General features: G+C 42.5%; 1 protein-coding gene across 1 annotated transcript in view; it reads left to right on the top strand.

Moving 5' to 3' along the window:
* Window positions 1-19,780, top strand: part of NUGGC (nuclear GTPase, germinal center associated) — a 41,464-nt gene that overhangs the window by 13,694 nt on the left and 7,990 nt on the right. Inside the window, exons 7-14 of the mRNA XM_060013605.1 lie at window positions 410-585; window positions 1,960-1,978; window positions 2,258-2,347; window positions 9,356-9,461; window positions 11,143-11,276; window positions 15,839-16,003; window positions 17,837-17,994; window positions 19,465-19,606. Coding sequence (XP_059869588.1) covers window positions 410-585; window positions 1,960-1,978; window positions 2,258-2,347; window positions 9,356-9,461; window positions 11,143-11,276; window positions 15,839-16,003; window positions 17,837-17,994; window positions 19,465-19,606 — 990 coding nt within the window. The remainder of the gene's footprint in view (window positions 1-409; window positions 586-1,959; window positions 1,979-2,257; window positions 2,348-9,355; window positions 9,462-11,142; window positions 11,277-15,838; window positions 16,004-17,836; window positions 17,995-19,464; window positions 19,607-19,780) is intronic.

Raw genomic sequence — 19,780 nt, 5'->3', positions numbered from 1 at the left:
CACAGTCTGGGTGAAGAGGGGGAGAGGGGTATAGAGTGCCGACCGTGTACAATAGTTCTGCCTGAGAAGTACTGTGGCAGGTAAGTCCAGGTGCTGTGGGATGCAGAGGTGGAGGTGGCCAACCTAGCCTCAGGTGGCCCTTGGCAGTCTCAGATGGCAAATGGAGGTCAAGCAGAGGTCACGGCAAGGGCAAAGGCCCAAGAGATAGATGAACAATTTACATCCCAGGAAGTGTATGAAGCTCGTATGATTGGTGCCTAAAAGAATGTGGTGGGGAGGGATGAGAGGTGGGGTTGGAGAGAGAGTCGGGGCAGGGCATCGAGGACAGACATGGTACATTAAGGAAGCACATGCTCTACAACCGAGGCACCATTTATGCTCTTAAACATGCTGTGGTCATGTTTCACAGACCATTGATAAATGCTCAGTGATCTGGCTGATCAGTGACATTGAAAGAGTTTCTGGAGGGAGAGCCCATGAAGACCTTCTGAACGAGAGCATCAAAGCCTGCCAAAGGGGGTTCTGCAGGGACATGGCCCTGGTGGTCACCAAGACCGACAAGCTCCACTTGCTGGAATATCTAAGGTACGGTGCTGGGCTTACAGGGATGCGGGCTTTCCTCCATGGGTCCTGACTGCCGTAATTACGGTAACAACAGAGCTTTGACTCATGGGCATTTCGGACTCAGGGAAGTGACCACTGGGGCTAAAAGAGAAGTCTGGGTGATTTCCTGGGACATCAGGACCCTTGGGTAGTTTGTCTTGGGAATCTTCCAGAGCAGCTGCTTAACGCCCAACAGGCTGTGCTCTTACGCCACTCTGGTGTCTGAGATGCAAAGAGCATTTTACAGAGTGGTGGACCTGCCCGTCCCCCCAGATATGGGAAGTGTAGACGCCCCACAGCTAGTGGGCACTTCCTATAACACCCTGGCCCGGTACCGCTTTGAAGTGTCAAGATTCTGTTTCAGATTTGTCTCCTCCTGAGATTTTAAACCCATATGGAGCAAGGTTCTCAAAGGTTCAGAACTCGGTCCAAAGTAAAAGCATTCTTAGAGTCATACTCTAACAAAACATAATGAAGGGTAAGCATTTTAGAGCTTAATAGATGTTAATATATGTTCATTTCCATGCACATGTCTGTTCCCCCTGTAACTAGGCGGACTGGAACTTATCTTCCATGCTGGGGCACTCTGAAAGTGAAAGGGGTTGTTATTAATCTTTACAGAGGATCGCAGGTGTACACTGGTCTGTTCCAGGGACATGGGACATATGATCATGGGCTCTACCCTTGACAGTGTTTCCCTGCTCTAACAAAAGCTTCTCCACCTGTCCGCTCTGCCGTATCCCCCCCCGACTTGAGTCTACTGTCTCCAGGAACTAACTTAGCAGAGAAAAATTCCTCAGTGAAGAAACAGACTAAGACTTTTCCCCCAACTTCTTGCTTTCACGGTCTAAGTTGGAATTTCAGCTCCATTATTTTTTTCCCTGCAATTCCATTCACCCCACTCCCTACCACAGAATAGTATCTCAAGTGCTCCCTTTCCAATGCCAGCTCTAAAACTGAACATAATACAGTTGAATTTATTAAATGTTTATTGAACACTGTGGTAGGGGCAGCAGATTCAGAGAGGCATCTTGCTTAGTCACTGAGGTCACTGTCTTAAAAGAGGATGAAAGGTTATATGAGAGGGACAAGTAAAGTACCATGGGACCTCGGAGAGTGAGGGCTGCGTTTTGACTGGGCCAGGTGGTGAGGTCACAGAAAATTCCACCGATGACAAAATACTGAGAAATTAAGATACTTTTTTCAAATGGACACTGGAGATGGGTCAGAGCATTTGGACTGAAGAAAGAGCTTAGGAAGAGGCATAAAGGCATGACAGTATATGCTGCTTTCAGGGAAAGTCAAGACTGCTGTGACACATCATGAGATAAATAATTGTTACATTTCTCATTCCAGGGAAAGAAAAGTGGGAAGTGTAAGTATGGACCAGTTATTTTTTTTCCTTTCTTTTTTAAAGCTCAATTGAGATATAATTGATAGACAAAAAGTTACACACATTTAATGTAAACATCTTGATGAGTTTGGACTTGTTATTCTTAAATAATACTTTTTATGATTAGTATTATATGATTCGAACACATGCACATTTGTCTGGGCCAGAGGAAGAGCTCCCACAAGATGTGCATCTTATCCCTTTATCACTCTTGATAACCCTAGACTCTTTGCCATGCTTTTATTTCTTTTCACAATCCAGCAAGCTATTCAAAGTCAGCGAGAGGCTGTTTTAGAAAGAAATGAAATGATAAAGCTACAAAGGAATAAAGTTCTCAAGGAAAAACTAAAGGTAAGTTAACAGATTCTCCTATGCATTTTTCTGCTTTTCAACCACTCAGATTTTGAGAAACACCTATTTGGTCTTGCGCGGTAGCAAGGGCAGAGGCTTTGGAGTAGACAACTTAGTCCTGCTGATTAATTACTTTGTGACCTTAGGCAAATTACCGTGCCTCTCTGAGCTTCCATTTTCTCGTCTGTAAAATGGGGGAATAATAATATCTACTGCCTGTGATTGTTGGAAGGATTGAATGAGCATATGGTCTACTGAGAACTGTGTGCAGATAAAATCAGGGATCACAGTGCAGGTTGAAGTGTGCTTGGCTAGAGGGATGCAGCAGGGCTGGGGGAACACAGAGGAAGGATGCCCCAGTCACGCGGGCCGTTGGGGGAGGCGGTGTTGAGGAGAAGTTCAGGGAAAACTTCTCAGCCTCTTCAGCAGAATTTTAAAGAACCAATAGTCTTGAGTGAGGTGAAGAAGTCGGAGAAAATGTGTTTGATACAGAAGGAAGAACGTGGTTGAAGAAAACTGCCACGCTTGGTGAATTACAGGCAAGTAGTTTTGAATAGCTCAGCAAAGGGCATATGCAGGAGTGTTGGGAGAAAAGCCCTGAGCTCTATTTTTCAAGCTTGAGTAATTGTTCTGTGGGAATCTTGCTGTTTCTTAAATTATTTTTATTATGCTGTCACTAAAATAGGTACAAACATAAAACTCCTTCCTGTAATAGTCTTATGCAACTATAAAACTGAAACCAACTTGAAGATAAAATATAAACAAAACAACTTAAATGTTATATCACAGTTAGTATAATATGATAGAAGGGATGGTTTTGCTGAAACTAAACCTTCAGTGTTGGATTTAACAGTAAAAACACATGGCCTTAGGTCCAGTTCTATGTTTAATTGCTTTCTGTATTTTGACTTCAATTATACTGATGCAGAAAATGTCTGGCGTACAATGTGGAATTGGAAATTTCAGGGCTTTTGTTTCTAATTCAGAATAATCAGACCTCATACTCAAGCCAAAGTCTTCTACCGAGTAATTCTTGAATGTTGCTTTTAATGAGGCAATAACTCAGTAAAGCTGTTCTTATTCTCTTTAATTGTTCTTCTTGGCATTAAAGAAATATGCATTTTATGAGGACCTAATTATATTGTTTCTGGAAGCAGAAACATAAAATACCTCAATACACAATTTACGAGTATATTTATTGCTAAAAAATGTGGCAAATTGGTATGTACAAGATAGGGTCTGGGCAACAATACATCAGCTTGCAGGGTGACTGTGGTTTTGATTCTTATGGCACAAGTTCTTTTAGGTCTCACACCTACACCTCTGATGGCTAGGTAACGCCTTCATTCTCCAACCGCTTCTTTTCAGTTTGAATTATTGTGAGACCTTTATTTGTACTGCAGACCTTCATTTGGAGCAAATTTAATTTCGATCATAGAAAATATGAGTCAGAAGTTGATTATAGGGTAGCCACTCATAGAGATGTCTCTACTTATTTTTTTAATTATAAAAAAGAAAATTAAGAAAAATATTGTAAGAAAAATTTCAGGCTCCTGGGACTACACTTATTGATTTCAATTTGGAAATATTATGCATCTTAGAAAGGTGATTTTCTCGGGAATATGGAGAAGGGATGGTGGGGAGAGGGGCTGGTGAAGATTGGATGTAGAAAGACCAGCTGGGAGGCTTTTTCTGTAATCTAGTTGGTGTTTAAAAAAAAAAAAAAGAAGTGATAGGGCTTCCCTGGTGGCACAGTGGTTAAGAATCCATCTGCCAATGCAGGGGACATGGGTCTGAGCCCTCCGGGAAGATCCCACATGCTGCGGAGCAACTAAGCCCGTACGCTACAACTACTGAGCCTGTGCTCTAGAGCCCGTGAGCCACAACTACTGAGCCTGTGTGCCACAACTACTGAAGCCCACATGCCTAGAGCCCGTGCTTCACAATAAGAGAAGCCACCGCGATGAGAAGCCCACACACCGCAACGAAGAGTAGCCCCCGCTCACTGCAACTAGAGAAAGCCGGCGCACAGCAACAAAGACCCAATGTAGCCCAAAAAAAAAAAAAAAAAAAGTGATAAGAGCCTGAACTAGGCAGTAACCATAGAAATAGAGTAGAGGAGATGCATTCAAGAACTAATAGGGGGTTCAGATCCATAGGTCTGGACGACTAACTGTATGTGGCAGGTAAAAGAAAGCTGGGTTTTGATGTTTTCAGGCATTTTTTTTTTCAGGCATGTCTTTTGAGCTGATTATTATACAGCATTTTGCCTTTGCTTTAGCAAATCTGTAAAGAAAACCTATGCTACTGCTCCAGTGCCTCTCTCCTTCACTCGCACATGGCTACCGCACTCATACTTCTGACACCAGATGTGTGGGAGTTTTCTTCACACTAAGTAATTCTCTCTGACACCAGCTGGGCACCTTACAATTTAACTCAGTTTGACATGGTCTACCTGGAGATAGTGTCAGATCCCACAGGTTAAGGGTTTAGTCCCACAAGACTGCCTCCCACTTCAGATACGAATCGCAAGAAGTAGGTCCCCAGGTTACCCGCAACTGCCTGACTTGGCTACAAATTGGTTCCCATGACCTCCTCTCCCTTGCATTGGGTTATTTGCTAGAACAGCTCACAGAACTCACAGTGAAACACTCACATTTACCAGCTTACTATATAATAAAGGATATATAAGAGATGAACAGCCAGATGAAGAGATACATAGGGCGAGGTCTGGGAGGGTCCCCAGCACAGGAGCCTCTGTCCCCATGGAACTGGGGTGCATCGCTCTCCAAGTATGTGGATGTGCTCACAACCTGGACGCTCTCCGAGCCCCACACTACTGGGATTTTAGGGAGCTTCATCAGATAGACACGATCAATGATTAACTCCATTTCCAGCTCCTCTCCCCTCTCTGGAGAATGCGGGTGGGGGGTAGAAATTCCAAGGGATTTGGGAGCTCTGTGCTGGGAACTGGGGCCAAAGACTCAATGTTAGAATGAAACCCCCTATTTATAAGGGGTTTAGGAGCCCTGTGTTGGGAACTCAGGGCAGAGACCTGTAGATAGATAGATAGATAGAGAGAGAGATAGATAGAGATAGAGCTTATTATTTCATAATACCTTATTAGTTTACTCAGTTTGAGGATTATAATGAACTCATGGCTTTTCACAGAATTACTGTGTTCTTTTTTATGTTCAAGTTCACATCTTGGCCAAAGGGAGCCTTTAATTTAAGCTGGTTCCTTTTAGCATTACCCAGACATTAAAAAAATATATCTTTCCTCTCTGGTAACAAGAACATATTCAGGCCCATTTTCTTTTTCCCTGCCCCAAGGCATAGAACTATTACTATCAAAGAAACTTGGGTTTCTTTTAGCAGAGAATAATATTAAAAAATAATAATAATAAAAAAATAGTTAAAAAAATATAAAAATAATATTAAAAAATAGAAAAATAATAAAATTTTAAAAATATATAAAAAATTTAAAAATAATATTAAAATATTAAAAATAAATTAAAAAATAAAAATATACAAAAATTTAATATTAAAAATATTAAAAATAATATTAAAAATTTAAAAAATAATATTAAAATATTAAAAAATAAAAATAAAAAATATTAAAAAATAGAAAAATAATAAAAAATATTTAAAAAATTTATTAAAAATAAGTTAAAAAATTTTTTAAATAAAAAAATAATATTAAAAATTAAAAATATTAAAAATTAAAAATAATATTAAAAATAATAAAAAAATAATAAAAATAATAATAAAAATAATAAAAAATAAAAAAACTTGGGTGCAAGGGGTACATATCAAATATTTCATACAAGTAAAAGAAGTGGACAGGGTGATGTCACTGCAAAGTCATTTTAATGACAAAGCTAGAAAATATAGATTTTTTAAAAAATGGGGTTGCAACTAGTTCAAAAAGATACATGCACCCCAATGTTCATAGCAGCATTATTTACAATTGCTGAGACTTAGAAACAACCTAAGTCTCCATCAACAGATGAATGGATAAAGAAGTTGCAGTGTATATATGTGTGTGTGTATATATATATGTAGATAAATAGATAGATAGATAGAGATATATACACACACATACATACATACAATGGAATACTACTCAGCCATAAAAAAGAATGAGATTTTGCCATTTGCAGCAACATGGATGGACTTGGGGGACATTATGCTAAGTGAAATAAGTCAGAGAAAGATAAACACTGTATGATAATGGCTTATATATGGAATCTGAAAAATACAACAAACTATTGAATATAACACAAAAGATGCAGACTCACAGATATAGAGAACAAACTAGAGGTTACCAGTGTGTGGTGGGGGTAATATAGGGGTGGAAGAGTGAGAGGTAGAAACTATTGGGTGTAAGATAGGCTCAACATGGGGAATATAGCCAATATTCTGTAATAACTGTAAATGAAAAGTAACCTTTAAAAATTGTATAAAATTTTTTTAAAAATGGGGTTACAAATTATATTCCTGATTTCAATCTAACTCCAACTTTACTATATGCTTTTTTTTGTTTGTTTTTTTGGTGGTACGTGGGCCTCTCACTGTTGTGGCCTCTCCCGTTGCGGAGCACAGGCTCGGGACGCGCAGGCTCAGCAGCCGTGGCTCACGGGCCTAGCCGCTCCGCGGCATGTGGGATCTTCCCAGACCAGGGCACAAACCCGTGTCCCCTGCATCGGCAGGTGGACTCTCAACTACTGCACCACCAGGGAAGCCCTACTATATGCTTTTTGATTCTGCTTCCATCTTGTGTCACTTCTATTTTGAGCTTCCAGGTTTTCTCCTTTCTTATATACAATATCTTCTTACAAACTTAATACATTATGCTATATATAGTTATTAAAAACCATGTGTGTAAATGATAACAGTGGCTCATCTTTCTATAGGATAATCTGATGAGCATCTACTTAGCTCTTGGATCCTACCCTCCAACTGTAACTGTTTCTACTTCTCTTTAACAATAATACGGAACCTGCTACTGTAGCCATCCCGCTGACACTATAAAAATATTTCTTTGGATTACAATAACAAGAAGTGTAAACGAATCTTCAATAATTTTTAGAAAAGATATACAAAATTTAGAGCAAAATTTTAAATAATGCAAACACCTGGGTAAAGCTAGGAATACTCCTTTCAACTATTTTAAAACTCTACTAACATTTAATTGCACATTAGTTTTATCTCCCAGTAGAAAGTGGGGTCAACTTTCCTAAACATTTTCCTAGAGTCAAAACTCTATCAAGCAGGGAAAAAATAATAATCTTGGCAGCTCCTTTATATAACTTTAGTCCTGACTAGAGTGTGGGGCTTCTAGCAATCTGTATTCCAGCCTTGACTAGATGGGCTCACAACTTGAGATGCAGAGATCTTGCAGAGATGCAGCTTCCTGCCTCTCCCAGTGGACCACTCACTCAGCTTTATTATATCTTTGCATCAGAAGAAGGTTGACAACTCCCTACTGTGTTCTACCGCCCCCATATACCCATGCATACTCTTTATGGCTTTTCTCTTTTAAGTGAGAAGAATGAAGGATTATGAAACATCATTTATGTGTCATTCTAGTATGACTTCTCTGTGGTGATGTTTTTCTAATCATAAAAAATTTCTCATATGATTCTTAATTCCTTGACATTTAAAACCATCATTTGCTTAAACATTACTCTGCATTTAAATGTGTAGGATGACTAACCACCCAGTTAAGAAACTTGCACTTTTATAGGACCTTTGCCCAGTGTTGTGTTGTGCTGATAAATTGATACATGTTTTAACAGTCAGCTCTCTGTTTAAAAAACAAAAAAGGCCCAATGTGTACCATTTGCCGATTCCTGTGGTGTAAATGTTCCCTTGCCAGTTTCAAGCTACCGATGTGCTGGTGCTGAGGGGGGAGCTGGGAGGAGCTGTGTACGGTGGATGCTCAGGAGCTGGTCCAAGCTGGCTCCTGCCCATCGCTGCCTTTGTCAGGGCTGTGCTTCTTTTTCCAAAATGGATCCTGGTACTTTCCCCCCTCTGAACATTTAAAATTGAGGTATAGTTAATTTATGATGTGTTAGTTTCAAGTGTACAGCAAAGTGATTCAGTTATAATATCTATGTCTATCTATCTCTATCTATCTATCTAACCTTTTTCAGATTCTTTTCCTTTATAGGTTATTACAAGATATTGACTATAGTTCCCTGTGCTATACAGTAGGTCCTTGTTGTTTACCTATTTTATATATAGCAATGTGTATATGTTAGTCTCAAACTCCTAATTTATCTCCCCCCCAACTATCCCCTTTGGTAACCGTAAGTCTGTATTCTATGTCTGTGAGTCTATTTCTGTTTTGTAAATAAGTTCATTTGTATCATTTTTTTAAGATTTCACAAATAAATGATATCATACGGTATTTGTTTTTCTCTGCCTGACTTATTTCACGTAGCATAATGCCCTTCAAGTCCATCCATGTTGCTGCAAATGGCATTATTTCATTCTTTTTTTATGGCTGAGTAGTATTCCATTGTATATATACCACATCTTCTTTAACCATTCATCTGTTGATGGACATTTAGGTTGCTTCCATGTCTTGGCTATTGTAAATAGTGCTGCTATGAACATAGGGGTGCATGTATCTTTTGGAATTACAGTTTTCTCCAGATATATGCCCAGGAGTGGGATTGCTGGATCCTATGGTAACTCTATCTTTAGTTTTTTAAGGTTAAATACACTTTTGAACTATTTTCTTTATACATTTCCTTCTAGAATTGCTATTTTTTTTAACTCCCAAGAGAATCTCTGCAACAGTGTCCTCACAACCTCCGACCTTGTAAGGCGGACAGATGGGAACGTTTGGCACTGGGACTATTGCTTGTTCCTTACAGGGCTTGTGCAGAACTGAAAGCGAATGAGCTAAAGTTTGCTGAAGGCTCTTGTGGAGCATGTGCATGGTTGCCTTTGCGGCGGTTGAGTTATTCTGTTCTCTGTGTGCCTCTCTCACTTCAGAGGAAGCTGCCAGCTGACTCCAGGGTTCTGGAAGACTCAGAGCTGGTGTACACGGTCAGCGCCCAGGAGTACTGGCAGCAGGCTCTCCTCACCGAGGAGGAAACTGGTAATTTATACATATATATTTTTTCATCTCAATCACTCCAATTCTTAGGATTAAGCTTGGCACTCTGAATTTCCCGTTCTAGAACTTTCTGTGCCGCACTTCTAGTTTGCCACAGTTTCTATACCTATGAGCAGCTATATGCGTGTTTGTCTCTGCATTGTTGTGGTGCCTGAGACCACAATTCCTTTCTCCTCCAAATCTTACGATGAGTTGTCATTTCCTTAGTGTTTGCCTTGAGAGTCCTTGCTCACCCAGGGACAGGTAGAAAAAGCAACCATGGCATGCTTTTTCTTTGGGGGTGGGGTGGGGTTAGAGAACATGGCTGCTTTCTTCAGAGAACTTGAAATTTACATGAAGAGCTAATATAGTAAGTCCCCTACATACGAATGAGTTCCATTCTGAGAGCGCGTTCGTAAGTCCAGTTTGTTCGTAAGTCCCGTAGAATTAGCCTAGGTACCCAACTAACACAATCGGCTATATAGTACTATATTGTAATAGGTTTATAATACTTTGCACACAAATAATACATAAAAAACAAACACAAAAAATAAAGAAAACATTTTTAATCTTACAGTGCAGTACCTTGGAAAGTACAGTAGTACAGAACAACAGCTGGCATCCAGGGGCTGCCATGGAGTGAACAGGCAAGAAGAGTTACTGACTGGAGGAGGGAGAGGAGGTGGGAGATGGTAGAGCTGAAGGATGGTCAGCGATAGGAGACGGAGGGCAGGCTGCAATGTCACTCACGCCTGATGTTGATGGCGCAGGTTCTGGTTCCTTGCTGGAACCAGATGCACGTTTGCATCTTTGAAAGTTTGCAGCGTGAAGGTTCGTAAGTAGGGGACTTACTATACCAAGCCACGTGCAAAAATCAAAGTAAAAATGAGGCTAGTTCTATGGTGCTCTGAGTACAGCAGAAATTCAGAGAACCCAGGACCTGTGTGACTGGATTACTGAAGGAAAGCTGTGTGAGGAGGCAGGATCCGAGCTTGACCTCGATCTCAGCTGAAAATGGTTTAAAATGGGCCTATATGTCGCTAGACATGGATGAACGTCAAAGGCGATTAAGGAGCAGAAGATGTGAAAAGTTGCCAGAAATGGGGAACTGCTTGAACAAGGATATCAAAGAAATAATCAGCATGGCACAAGCAAGGAATAATATAGAAACATTTCCACCTACAGGGATAATGGGGGGAAAGGAGATTGACATCTATTATCTTCCGACTAAGAGAGGATTCGGACTAAGATACGTGTCTAATCTGGAATTGCACTTGTCAGAGGTCCTACCCTTTCTACAGCAAGCATGCGCTATTTTGATGTTAATGGTTATTTGATATAGATAGAAAAGTCTAGTGGGACCAAATGGCTGAGGCTCTAGAAATGTGAGCCCCAGGTTCTATATACTATCCAGGTAACTATCATCCAGAGGGAAGTGCCCGTTTTCTTACTCAGCCTGAACTTTTCCACAGAGTTTGTTCTCTACCACTGAATAAAATTAGCATGCATCACTGCTGATCCTAGACTGGGGAAAACAGATAGGTTGGTTTAGTGAGCAACCCACCCGCATAGGACCTCAGCAGAAGTTAATTCAGACTGCCAGCATGATCTGTTAATGTTTAAGAATTCTATTTCCCACCAGCTCTGGCCTTTTCAAATTGTTTGTGCTGCCTGTGAATTCCAGAAATCCCCAAGTTAAGAGAATATATCAGGAGAAGGCTCTTGGATAAGAAGAGGAGGATGGTGACCAAGTATGTCACTGAAGCTTTTGGCCTGTTTCTCCTCACGGACAGTTTCAGCTGCACAGACAACCTGCCGGTAGGAAGACCCCTGGACTGTGTGTCCTCTGCCTCCTGGCCTGGGCAGAATGCTCCCTCTTACCAAGTTAGAAAATTAACTCACCGTAATCTTTCTTTTCTCACCAGAGGAAGACCCTAAGCTTAGAGAATCTAAAGAGAGCAGAAAGAGAATTCGAGGGTTAATGTTGTAACCTTTGAGCAAAAAAAAAAAAAAAAAGAAAAGAAATAATGTTTTACCTAGGACAGATGGGCTGAGAGGAAAAGGTAAAAATAGTCACTTTTGCCTCTCCTGAGACTTGAATCAGGTAGAATGTGTTTAATGGCAGGAGGGATTTGTCTACTTCTACTGGAATATGTCAGTTCTTGGTTATCCTAAAGAGGCATGTGTGCACATACAGTCCAAAAAACTTTCTTCTGCCTGTGGACTTCCTGCATGGCCTCGTGCTGTCAGAATCTCAAACTCAGAGCAGTGTGGTTATATAATGTGAGGGGAAGGAAAAGAGGAGGGCCTTTCAGCAGAGAGATATTATCTTCATGGTCTAGAATGCAGGTCTTCTGAATAACCAGTTAAAATGACTTTTTTCAGAGTAGTGGACAAAGTTATCTTTTTGATGGATGAATTTTTTTTTACCCTAAGATAAGAGGGATAAGCTGCTAAATTCGAGGTTTGGGAGAAAACTTTGTTGCTGGAATCAATCACCAACTGCATTGTTTCCTTGTGAGGGAATGAAAATACAAACAGACGAGCACATATAAAGACAGAACTCTGACCCACAGCCAGCAGCAAGGTGCCTGGGAAACCAACCCCCCATCTACAATGAACAGCTCAGGAAGCCAGCCTGCTCTAACACTTGTAGGAAGTTAGACTGCTATCTCTAGTAACAATCTAAGAAGCTAAACAATAACTTCTGAAACAATCAGCCCCAAATGGCCAGACCTTTGTTAACGACTGATGGCTTCCCTTATCCTTTTTTTTTTTTTAACTGTCATCCATCTTTTATGGCAAAGAGATTGCCATTTCTCTTAGGTGTTTTAACATACGAGCAATGGCTGCTTACAAAACGGAAAAGAAAATTTAAACAACCTGAAACACACAAAAACAACCCATCAGATTCAGATGACAGAAGTATGGCTGGAAGGTTACATCTCCCGTCCAAACTAAACCCTTTAGCAACGATTGCATTGCCTTTAATTCTGCAAATGACAGTCTCCCAGCAGGCTGCATTATTCTGATCCCACACATCCTCAGTATAATTGGCTGCCCATGAAACTCTCATCACAGACTGCCTTGTTAGCTCATGGGCTTCCCTAACCTTTATCCCTGCTTCCAACTGAGGACCAATCAAGAAAAGATAAATACGCATCCTCACGTATCACATAAGATCCCTGCTTCGAGGTCTCCACCTACGGCTGCCCCATGCCAGGGGCCTCTGATCAGGGCACCAGAAGCCTTCCCATCCCTCTGCTTGCCTTTGAGTGTCTGCCAAACGCAAGTGATGGCCACAGACTCTCTTGTTATATAGCAAGCTCTAAATTAATAGCCTTTGTGGGTTCTCATTTGGTTGGTATTTCTTTATTTCCACACTTGCTGTCAGCTATCAGGTTTGCACAGCCAAGCTGTCTGACTTCTTGTTATGCAGAATAGGGAAAGGGGAGAGAAATGTACCGGTAGGGCTGGTCCTGAGAATGTGGGACAGTGAACCTGGGAGGGCCCTGTGGAGTGATGAGCAGAGGCAGCTGGTGCGGACCTGACTTCAGTGTGAAAAGTAAGCAATGTCAACTCTTTCACTTTTAATTAATTAATTAATTTATTTATTTTTGGCTGTGTTGGGTCTTCGTTCCTGCGCGTGGGTTTTCTCCAGTTGCGGCGAGCGGGGGCTACTCTTTGTTGCGGAGCGCGGGCTTCTCTTTGCGGTGGCTTCTCTTGTTGCGGAGCACGGGCTCTAGGCACACGGGCTTCAGTAGTTGCGGCGTGTGGGCTTCAGTAGTTGTGGCTCGAGGGCTGTAGAGCGCAGGCTCAGTAGTTGTGACGCACGGGCTTAGGTGCTCCGCGGCATGTGGGATCTTCCCGGACCAGGGCTCGAACCCGTGTCCCCTGCATCGGCAGGTGGATTCCCAACCACTGTACTACCAGGGAAATCCCAGCAATGTCAACTCCTGATGGTCCACACAGTGTCAGTCAAATGTCCACATTTTAGAAATTAAAAGTGCCGTATAGAGTAAGATTCACCATCTTTTTCATCGTATCTCTTATTCCTCGTTTGGGTCTAGTTCTGTGTAAGAAAAAAGAAACCCTCCTGGAATCTGAGATTTTCCAATTTGACTTTTGTCCTCTGAAATACTAGTGAACGTTTTGACATTCTAACTTCCCCCCAAAATTCTTTGGGGGTGAAAGTTGCCTCTCTGCTCAGCAAAAGATGGTTTTTGGAAGTGCTGATGGAAAACGAATCGGATGTGGTGCTGTGTGTGGTTGGTTTATTTTATAAACACGAGGACAAAGCATTTTGCAATCGAAGTTGGAGCGTGGTAAGGAGGTGCAACCCGTGTAGGGGCTCAGTCCCTCCTTGTAGCCAGACTGCAGGTTACAGAAGACACAGAGGAGGGGGCTGGCTGGTACTTCTGTGATCGCCTTTTAGAAGGAGTTGCCAGCAGGCTTACTCAACATTCTTTGGCCTCAGTTATTGGTCTCAGTCTTAGTTCTCTGATGGAAAGCTGGAAGGCAAGAGTTTGTCAGTTCCTTTGCATTCTGGGAAAAAAAAATCAAATCTAAAAATAAATGTGACAGATCATTTTTTAAGATTGTGACTCAAACCAAAACCTTTAGAGTTTGGATAGTTAGTGATTTTAAATGAACAGGGATCTAGTCTTTATTTTGAAGAATCAATGGGAAGTTGATTATGACGATCTCAATGTTGAATGAGTCCTGCATTTATTCATAGTAGATGCCAGCCTTTCCCTTTCTCACTGCTCTTTTATTTCCAGCCCCTTCCCTTCTTATCATTCTTTTGCTTCTTCAACAAGGATTCTTTGAGAGTGAGCCTTTGTGAGAATCTTGCCCGTGGAGTTTCTTCTCATGACTTTTTTCTTCTTTCATTTTGATCACTAGTGACACGACAAACTCCAAAGAATCTAGAGGGAACTCTGGGGGAGAAAGTATGGCGTATAGAATTCTAACTAGTGAAAACTCTGAAACTCCCCAGGGCTTGCCTCAAGCAGAATAGTTTCCATCAACTTCTAAAACTCCTCTATTCTGAGACTCAGGGTATAGGAGTTTGAGGCTGTTTTCAGGATCATTCAGCCCCATTCACTTACTTCACAGACGATGCCCTTGCGATCCAGAGATGCTAAGTCATCTCTGTAAGGTCACACCTCAATGCAAGAGCTATTTCTGTCATCACATTTGGAATACACTTTAAAAGCCTACGTCATCCAGCCATTTCTCCACGCCACTCATTCACCCCAGAAATGTTTATGGACCGTGCTCTCTGTGCCCTGCCTTGGAATAAACAAACATGAACAACAGAGTCTGTCTCTCCAGCAAGGTCCTGGCCCAGGGCAGGAGACACATGGCCTGAGAGAGACATAGCACAGCAGGGGTGTCCTAAATGCAACGGGAGCCCAGGAAAGAGCGCCCCAACTCTGCCCGGGGAGTCAGGGAGAGCATCACATGGGAAGTGACTTTTGAGCTTTGGGAGTATGAGAACGTGGGAAGAGCACATGCAAAGGACCAAAAGGATGACACGTTTGGGGAATGGTAGAAAGTTCAGGGGCAGCTACGTGGGAGGACTTTTGGGGCAAACAGAGAGCTGGTGGTGCTGGAGAAATTGATTGAGTTCTGGCCACGAAGGACCTTAAGTGATGAGCTAAGGAGTGTGGTTTCTTTCCACTGCAGTCAGGCACCGTGTGGTCCCCAGTGTTCTCATACAGGGGACAGACACTACAGAGTTCCCAGTTTGGAACCTAGAGGTCAAGGCTGCCCCTGGCGGTCACTCCCTTGTATTACTTGAATAGATATTTTCTTCCCTGACTAGGCTATTCTCCTTTGAAGCAGGAACCAAGTCTTTATTTCTGTGGTCCTGTAGCTTTGCTGTTTATTTAAAGCGGTGTCCAGAAGATCAGTATTACCTGGGGTTCGCTAGCAATGTAGAATCCCAGGCCCTTGGGTTTGAACCAACTCTTCTGATGGTTTCTATGCACGTTAAAATTTGAGAAACCCTCTCCTCCAAAACTGCTTTGTGCACGAAGTTCATTAAATATTCGTTGAATCAGATGTCATTGGAAAAATGTCTTTTAATGACAACTGGATTTTTAAAAAATATTTACTCTTTCAAGTAGCCTAATGGGTGAAACCCCAGGAAAAGTTGCAGGAGGATATATTTGTTCGATTCTCCAATCCCACAAAGCGTAAGGAGGTCTGTGCCCTGAAGGGTGCCTTACGGGGATGACAGGGAGGAGTCCACCGTGGGTGACCTGCTCAAGCTAAATCTTGTGTTGGTGACAGACTTAAAGAAAGCAGAGTTGGAGGAGATGTTGCCTTTAGGGAGGGGGTGGCCTCACGTTCCCGACGGCCCTTGTCCCTAGAACGAATACTTGCACGTGAGTGGCCTACGGAGATTTGTGGAAGAGAAGATACAGCTGCTGGAGAAGGCCATCGACCAGTGCTTTGCCCACATAGTGCAGCCTCTGCAAGAAGGGGTCCGAAATGCCAGGAGTTCCTACCGACAGATCCTCGGGGCATGCCTGGTGGTGAGTGACCCTCTAAAAAGAAAAGCCGTGATGTTCGGTGAGGCCCGCCTGATTCTCCACCTTTTTTCACTATGCCATTGCTTTTGAAAGAAATAAAGAGCTAGAAGAAATTAGGAGAGAGTGAAAATTGCACACAGGAAGGCATATTGAGGGAATTGTTTGTGCACTGTGAGGACGCAGGGAAGGGTACACGTGCAGCCGAAAGAACTGGAATTGAGGATCCGAGGGTCTTGTTTGGAATGCCAGCCCCACCAAACATCCTCTCTGTAGGCCTGGGCAAGGCCCTAAACCCACTTAAGCCTGTTGGGACTTTTCTTCTGTAACATGGGGATGGTAAACACTTGCCCAATCTATTTCACAGGGCTGATGTAAGTATCAATTAGATACACAGTAAGAAAGCACCCTATAATCTCTCACTTGGCACACAAATTGTTGTTTTATCTTTTCATTATTCAATAGTTATATGGGGTTTCTAAGGGATGAGAGATAAGAAATGTGTGTGGTTGTTTAAGCCATGAAGTTTGGGGTAATTTGTTTCATAGCGATCGGCAACGAAGTGACCCTGGAGAGAACTGTTTCTATACGATGGTGGAAGATCCCAGATCACAAAAAGTGAATGAGTGGGTGGGTGCTGAGAAGGCGAAGGCACGAGGTGGGGACCAGTCCTCTGAGACAATGCGCTTGTGGAGGAAGAAGCAGCATCAGGCACCTTCAGGCTGTCACCAGGGCTTCATCCCAGGAACTGTCCCCGCTCTCCTCAGTCCTTCAATGGCTTCTTTACTCTGTGACTACGGGCACAACCCAGGGCGTTCCTATTTGATAAGCAACTTGCCCTTGCGATCAGATATTTGGGCAGACATGTATCTACTAACATCGTATCTTTAGGTAACATAGTAAAATAGCCTAAATGTCTAATCATACGAGAATGCTAATGATATGATATATCCATATGACATTACGTGGTTATTCCAATCATTTTTTGGAAGTATTTACAATGAATTCAGGAAATGCTCATGCTATAATATTAAGCAAAAATGGCAGAATATTAAAATAGAGAGAGATGATAGATTGATATGGGAAGATAGATATGGATAGATAGATAGAGATAGTATGATGCCAGTTGTACCATGCTACATGGCCATTCACTGAAAACATATATCATTGATTAGGCCTCTACTGAAATTTCAGTCAGTGCAAATGTATTTTTTATTCTCTTTACTGAGGATCAATCACCATGTGGCTAAAATTTGTCAAGTCTCTTATAGCTCTAGCTTCATATTATTTTTTTCTTCCGATGTGTGAGTTTATGTCTCTGGGAGAAAATACTACAAAGAGATACACATCAAGTTACGTTTTATCAAATATGTAATAAAAAGTGTAAAACATCGAGGCTGTGCTCGGAAAACCTAAAACACATACTCGCGGTAGAGTCAGAGCACGTTTTCATTTAATAACTGCTCATTTAGCACTTACTTATCAAACATGACCTATACCAGGACCAGATGGTGAGGACATCACGATGGATGAAACATCGGGCCTGATCTTAACCAGCTGATGGTCCAGTTTAGCAGCCTGATGAGTAAAGAGACAAACGCAAAGCTGTATGTAAGCAGAGAGCAGAGGATGCTTTGGGAACCCAGGGCAGGGGCACCTGCCAACTTGAGGTGTGACTGCTGTCCTCTCAGTGTAGCTTAATAATACATTGAAAGATCATGTCTCTACTCTTCCCTGTGATTCTTGGTAATGGTGTTTGGCCAAAGGCAGTGCAGCTCTGATCCTGTGAATTCTAGGTAACACCTACTAACTCCACTATCTTATTGTTTAATTATCCAGAGGAGTAGAGGAAACCAGGGTTTTCACCAGACTCTGAAAGCGGTTTGCCTGAAAAACGGTATCTATGCCTCCAGGACTCTTGGGAGAATAGATCTGAACGAAGCCATCACGCAGCCCATCTATGAACAGATTGATCCTGTTTTTGGAGGCATTTTTAGGTAAAGGATCCTTCACTTGGATCCTCTGTGAACAAACATGCGAAGAACGCTCATCTTTAAGCATTTGTACTTTGGATCTGGAAGGGTCCGGAGTAGCTTGCAACTTGAGGAGGAAAACTTAGTCTTTGGCAAAACACAAAAGCCTTAGTTTGGTTTACTTAAAAATTTCCTGTGGTGACCTGGAGTGCAGCTGGAGGTGCTGCTTTCAGATTAATATTATGATTCCCATTATTTTTCAAATATCTCCTACATGCACCGGGGATTCTGAGCCCAGGACAGGGGTATTTTGGTTGGAGAGTGTGGAGTTAAGGAAACACGCGGCCTTTGTAAATTTCCCTGAATGAGAAAAGGAAAAGTGGCTCACGATGACTCTGCTCCCTTTTGACACACAGCGTGCTCACACAGTGTGGGGTGGGGGGCTTGAACCTTCACAGCGCCCCGTCCTTCCCTTTTACCTTGACCTCCAATCCTTTTCTCCATCCACAGAAACAGTCTCTCCGAATCCCCAGCCTGTCCCCAGTCTCCCTCCTTTGCCCCTGGCATTTCACCTGGCCTACCACCCTCTCCTGTTTGAGCCATTCTACCTTTGCTCGATTCTTACTCAGTGCCTCCACCCCCGTGCCCCCAACCTTCCTTTAAATGTGTTTGGAATCCTGCTATTCTACCTACGCTCACCCACCCCTGTTTACACATCTGTAGGGTAAACTCCAAATTCCTTGGAACGGCCTTCAAGACATTCCACCTGCTTCCAACTGGCCTTTCCCATCTCTCCCCACCCCCCTGTCAGTGTCAACCCCTGGCTTTAACCAGCCTGAGGACAGCAAAGAGCAACTGAGATGTACCAGGGACTTGTGCTAAGCACTTTGCATGCATCATGTCATCACATCCTCCCCATAACCCCCTGAAGTGGCTCTGGTCTTCTTACAAGTGAACACACTGCCATTCGGAGGAATCGTATAGTTTTCCCAGGGTCACCCGGCTCCTAAGAAGAGAGCTAGGACTTCAAGCCTCTGCCCTCTCCTCTACTCACCTGACGCTTCTTATTCCTGGGATGTCCTGAAACCTAGTTCACTATGTCGTCCCTGTGGAGAATGCCTCCTCCTCCTTTTCACGTCCCTAAATCTTACCCATCTTTTAAGGTGTAGTTCGTCCCACCCTTTCAAGTGGGAACACCTGGGCAGCAGAAAGACTATGAGTTTTGAGGTTAAACAGATCAGTGCCCAAGGTCTGGCCCTGCTACTTACTAGCTGTGTGACTTTGAACACATTAGCTACCGTCTCTGAACCTCAGCTTTCTCATCTGTAAAATGGGCATCATTGCACGGACTTCATTATAGGAATTTTGTAACTTTTAGATCTTGTCCTCCTTCTCTTAAAAATGAGTAAAAGAATACCAGCTAGTTTCCTCTTTGTTTTAACCCCACCATAGCCACCGTTGTCTCTTAACATTTTATCGTGCTTTCCCCTGTAGGTCTGGGAAGCCCAGTGATGGCTCAGCTCTGATGCCCCACATAGATGCTTTTAAGCACTCTCTGCAGGAGAAGATGACGGAAATTGGGATAAGAAATGGCTGGAAATATGATAGCTATAAAAAGAGTTTCCTGATCCAGGAGGTAAGATCCTTATAAAGTGAAGGGAGCAGCGAGGTTGGGTAGTGGTTTTCTTCCCAGCAGGATTTTGGAGGTTGCCTGTCTTTTCCCACCTGTTTCCCTGGAGTGTCCAGGGTCTGGGTGGACCTTATAGCAGGCACTGTGGGATACAGAACATAGTGGGATGGGGCAAAGAGA

This window comes from Delphinus delphis, chromosome 6 (assembly GCF_949987515.2).
Source record: "Delphinus delphis chromosome 6, mDelDel1.2, whole genome shotgun sequence".
Lineage (NCBI taxonomy): Eukaryota > Metazoa > Chordata > Mammalia > Artiodactyla > Delphinidae > Delphinus > Delphinus delphis.
Note: the sequence above shows the minus strand (reverse complement) of the source record. Positions and strands in the feature narration are given on the sequence as shown.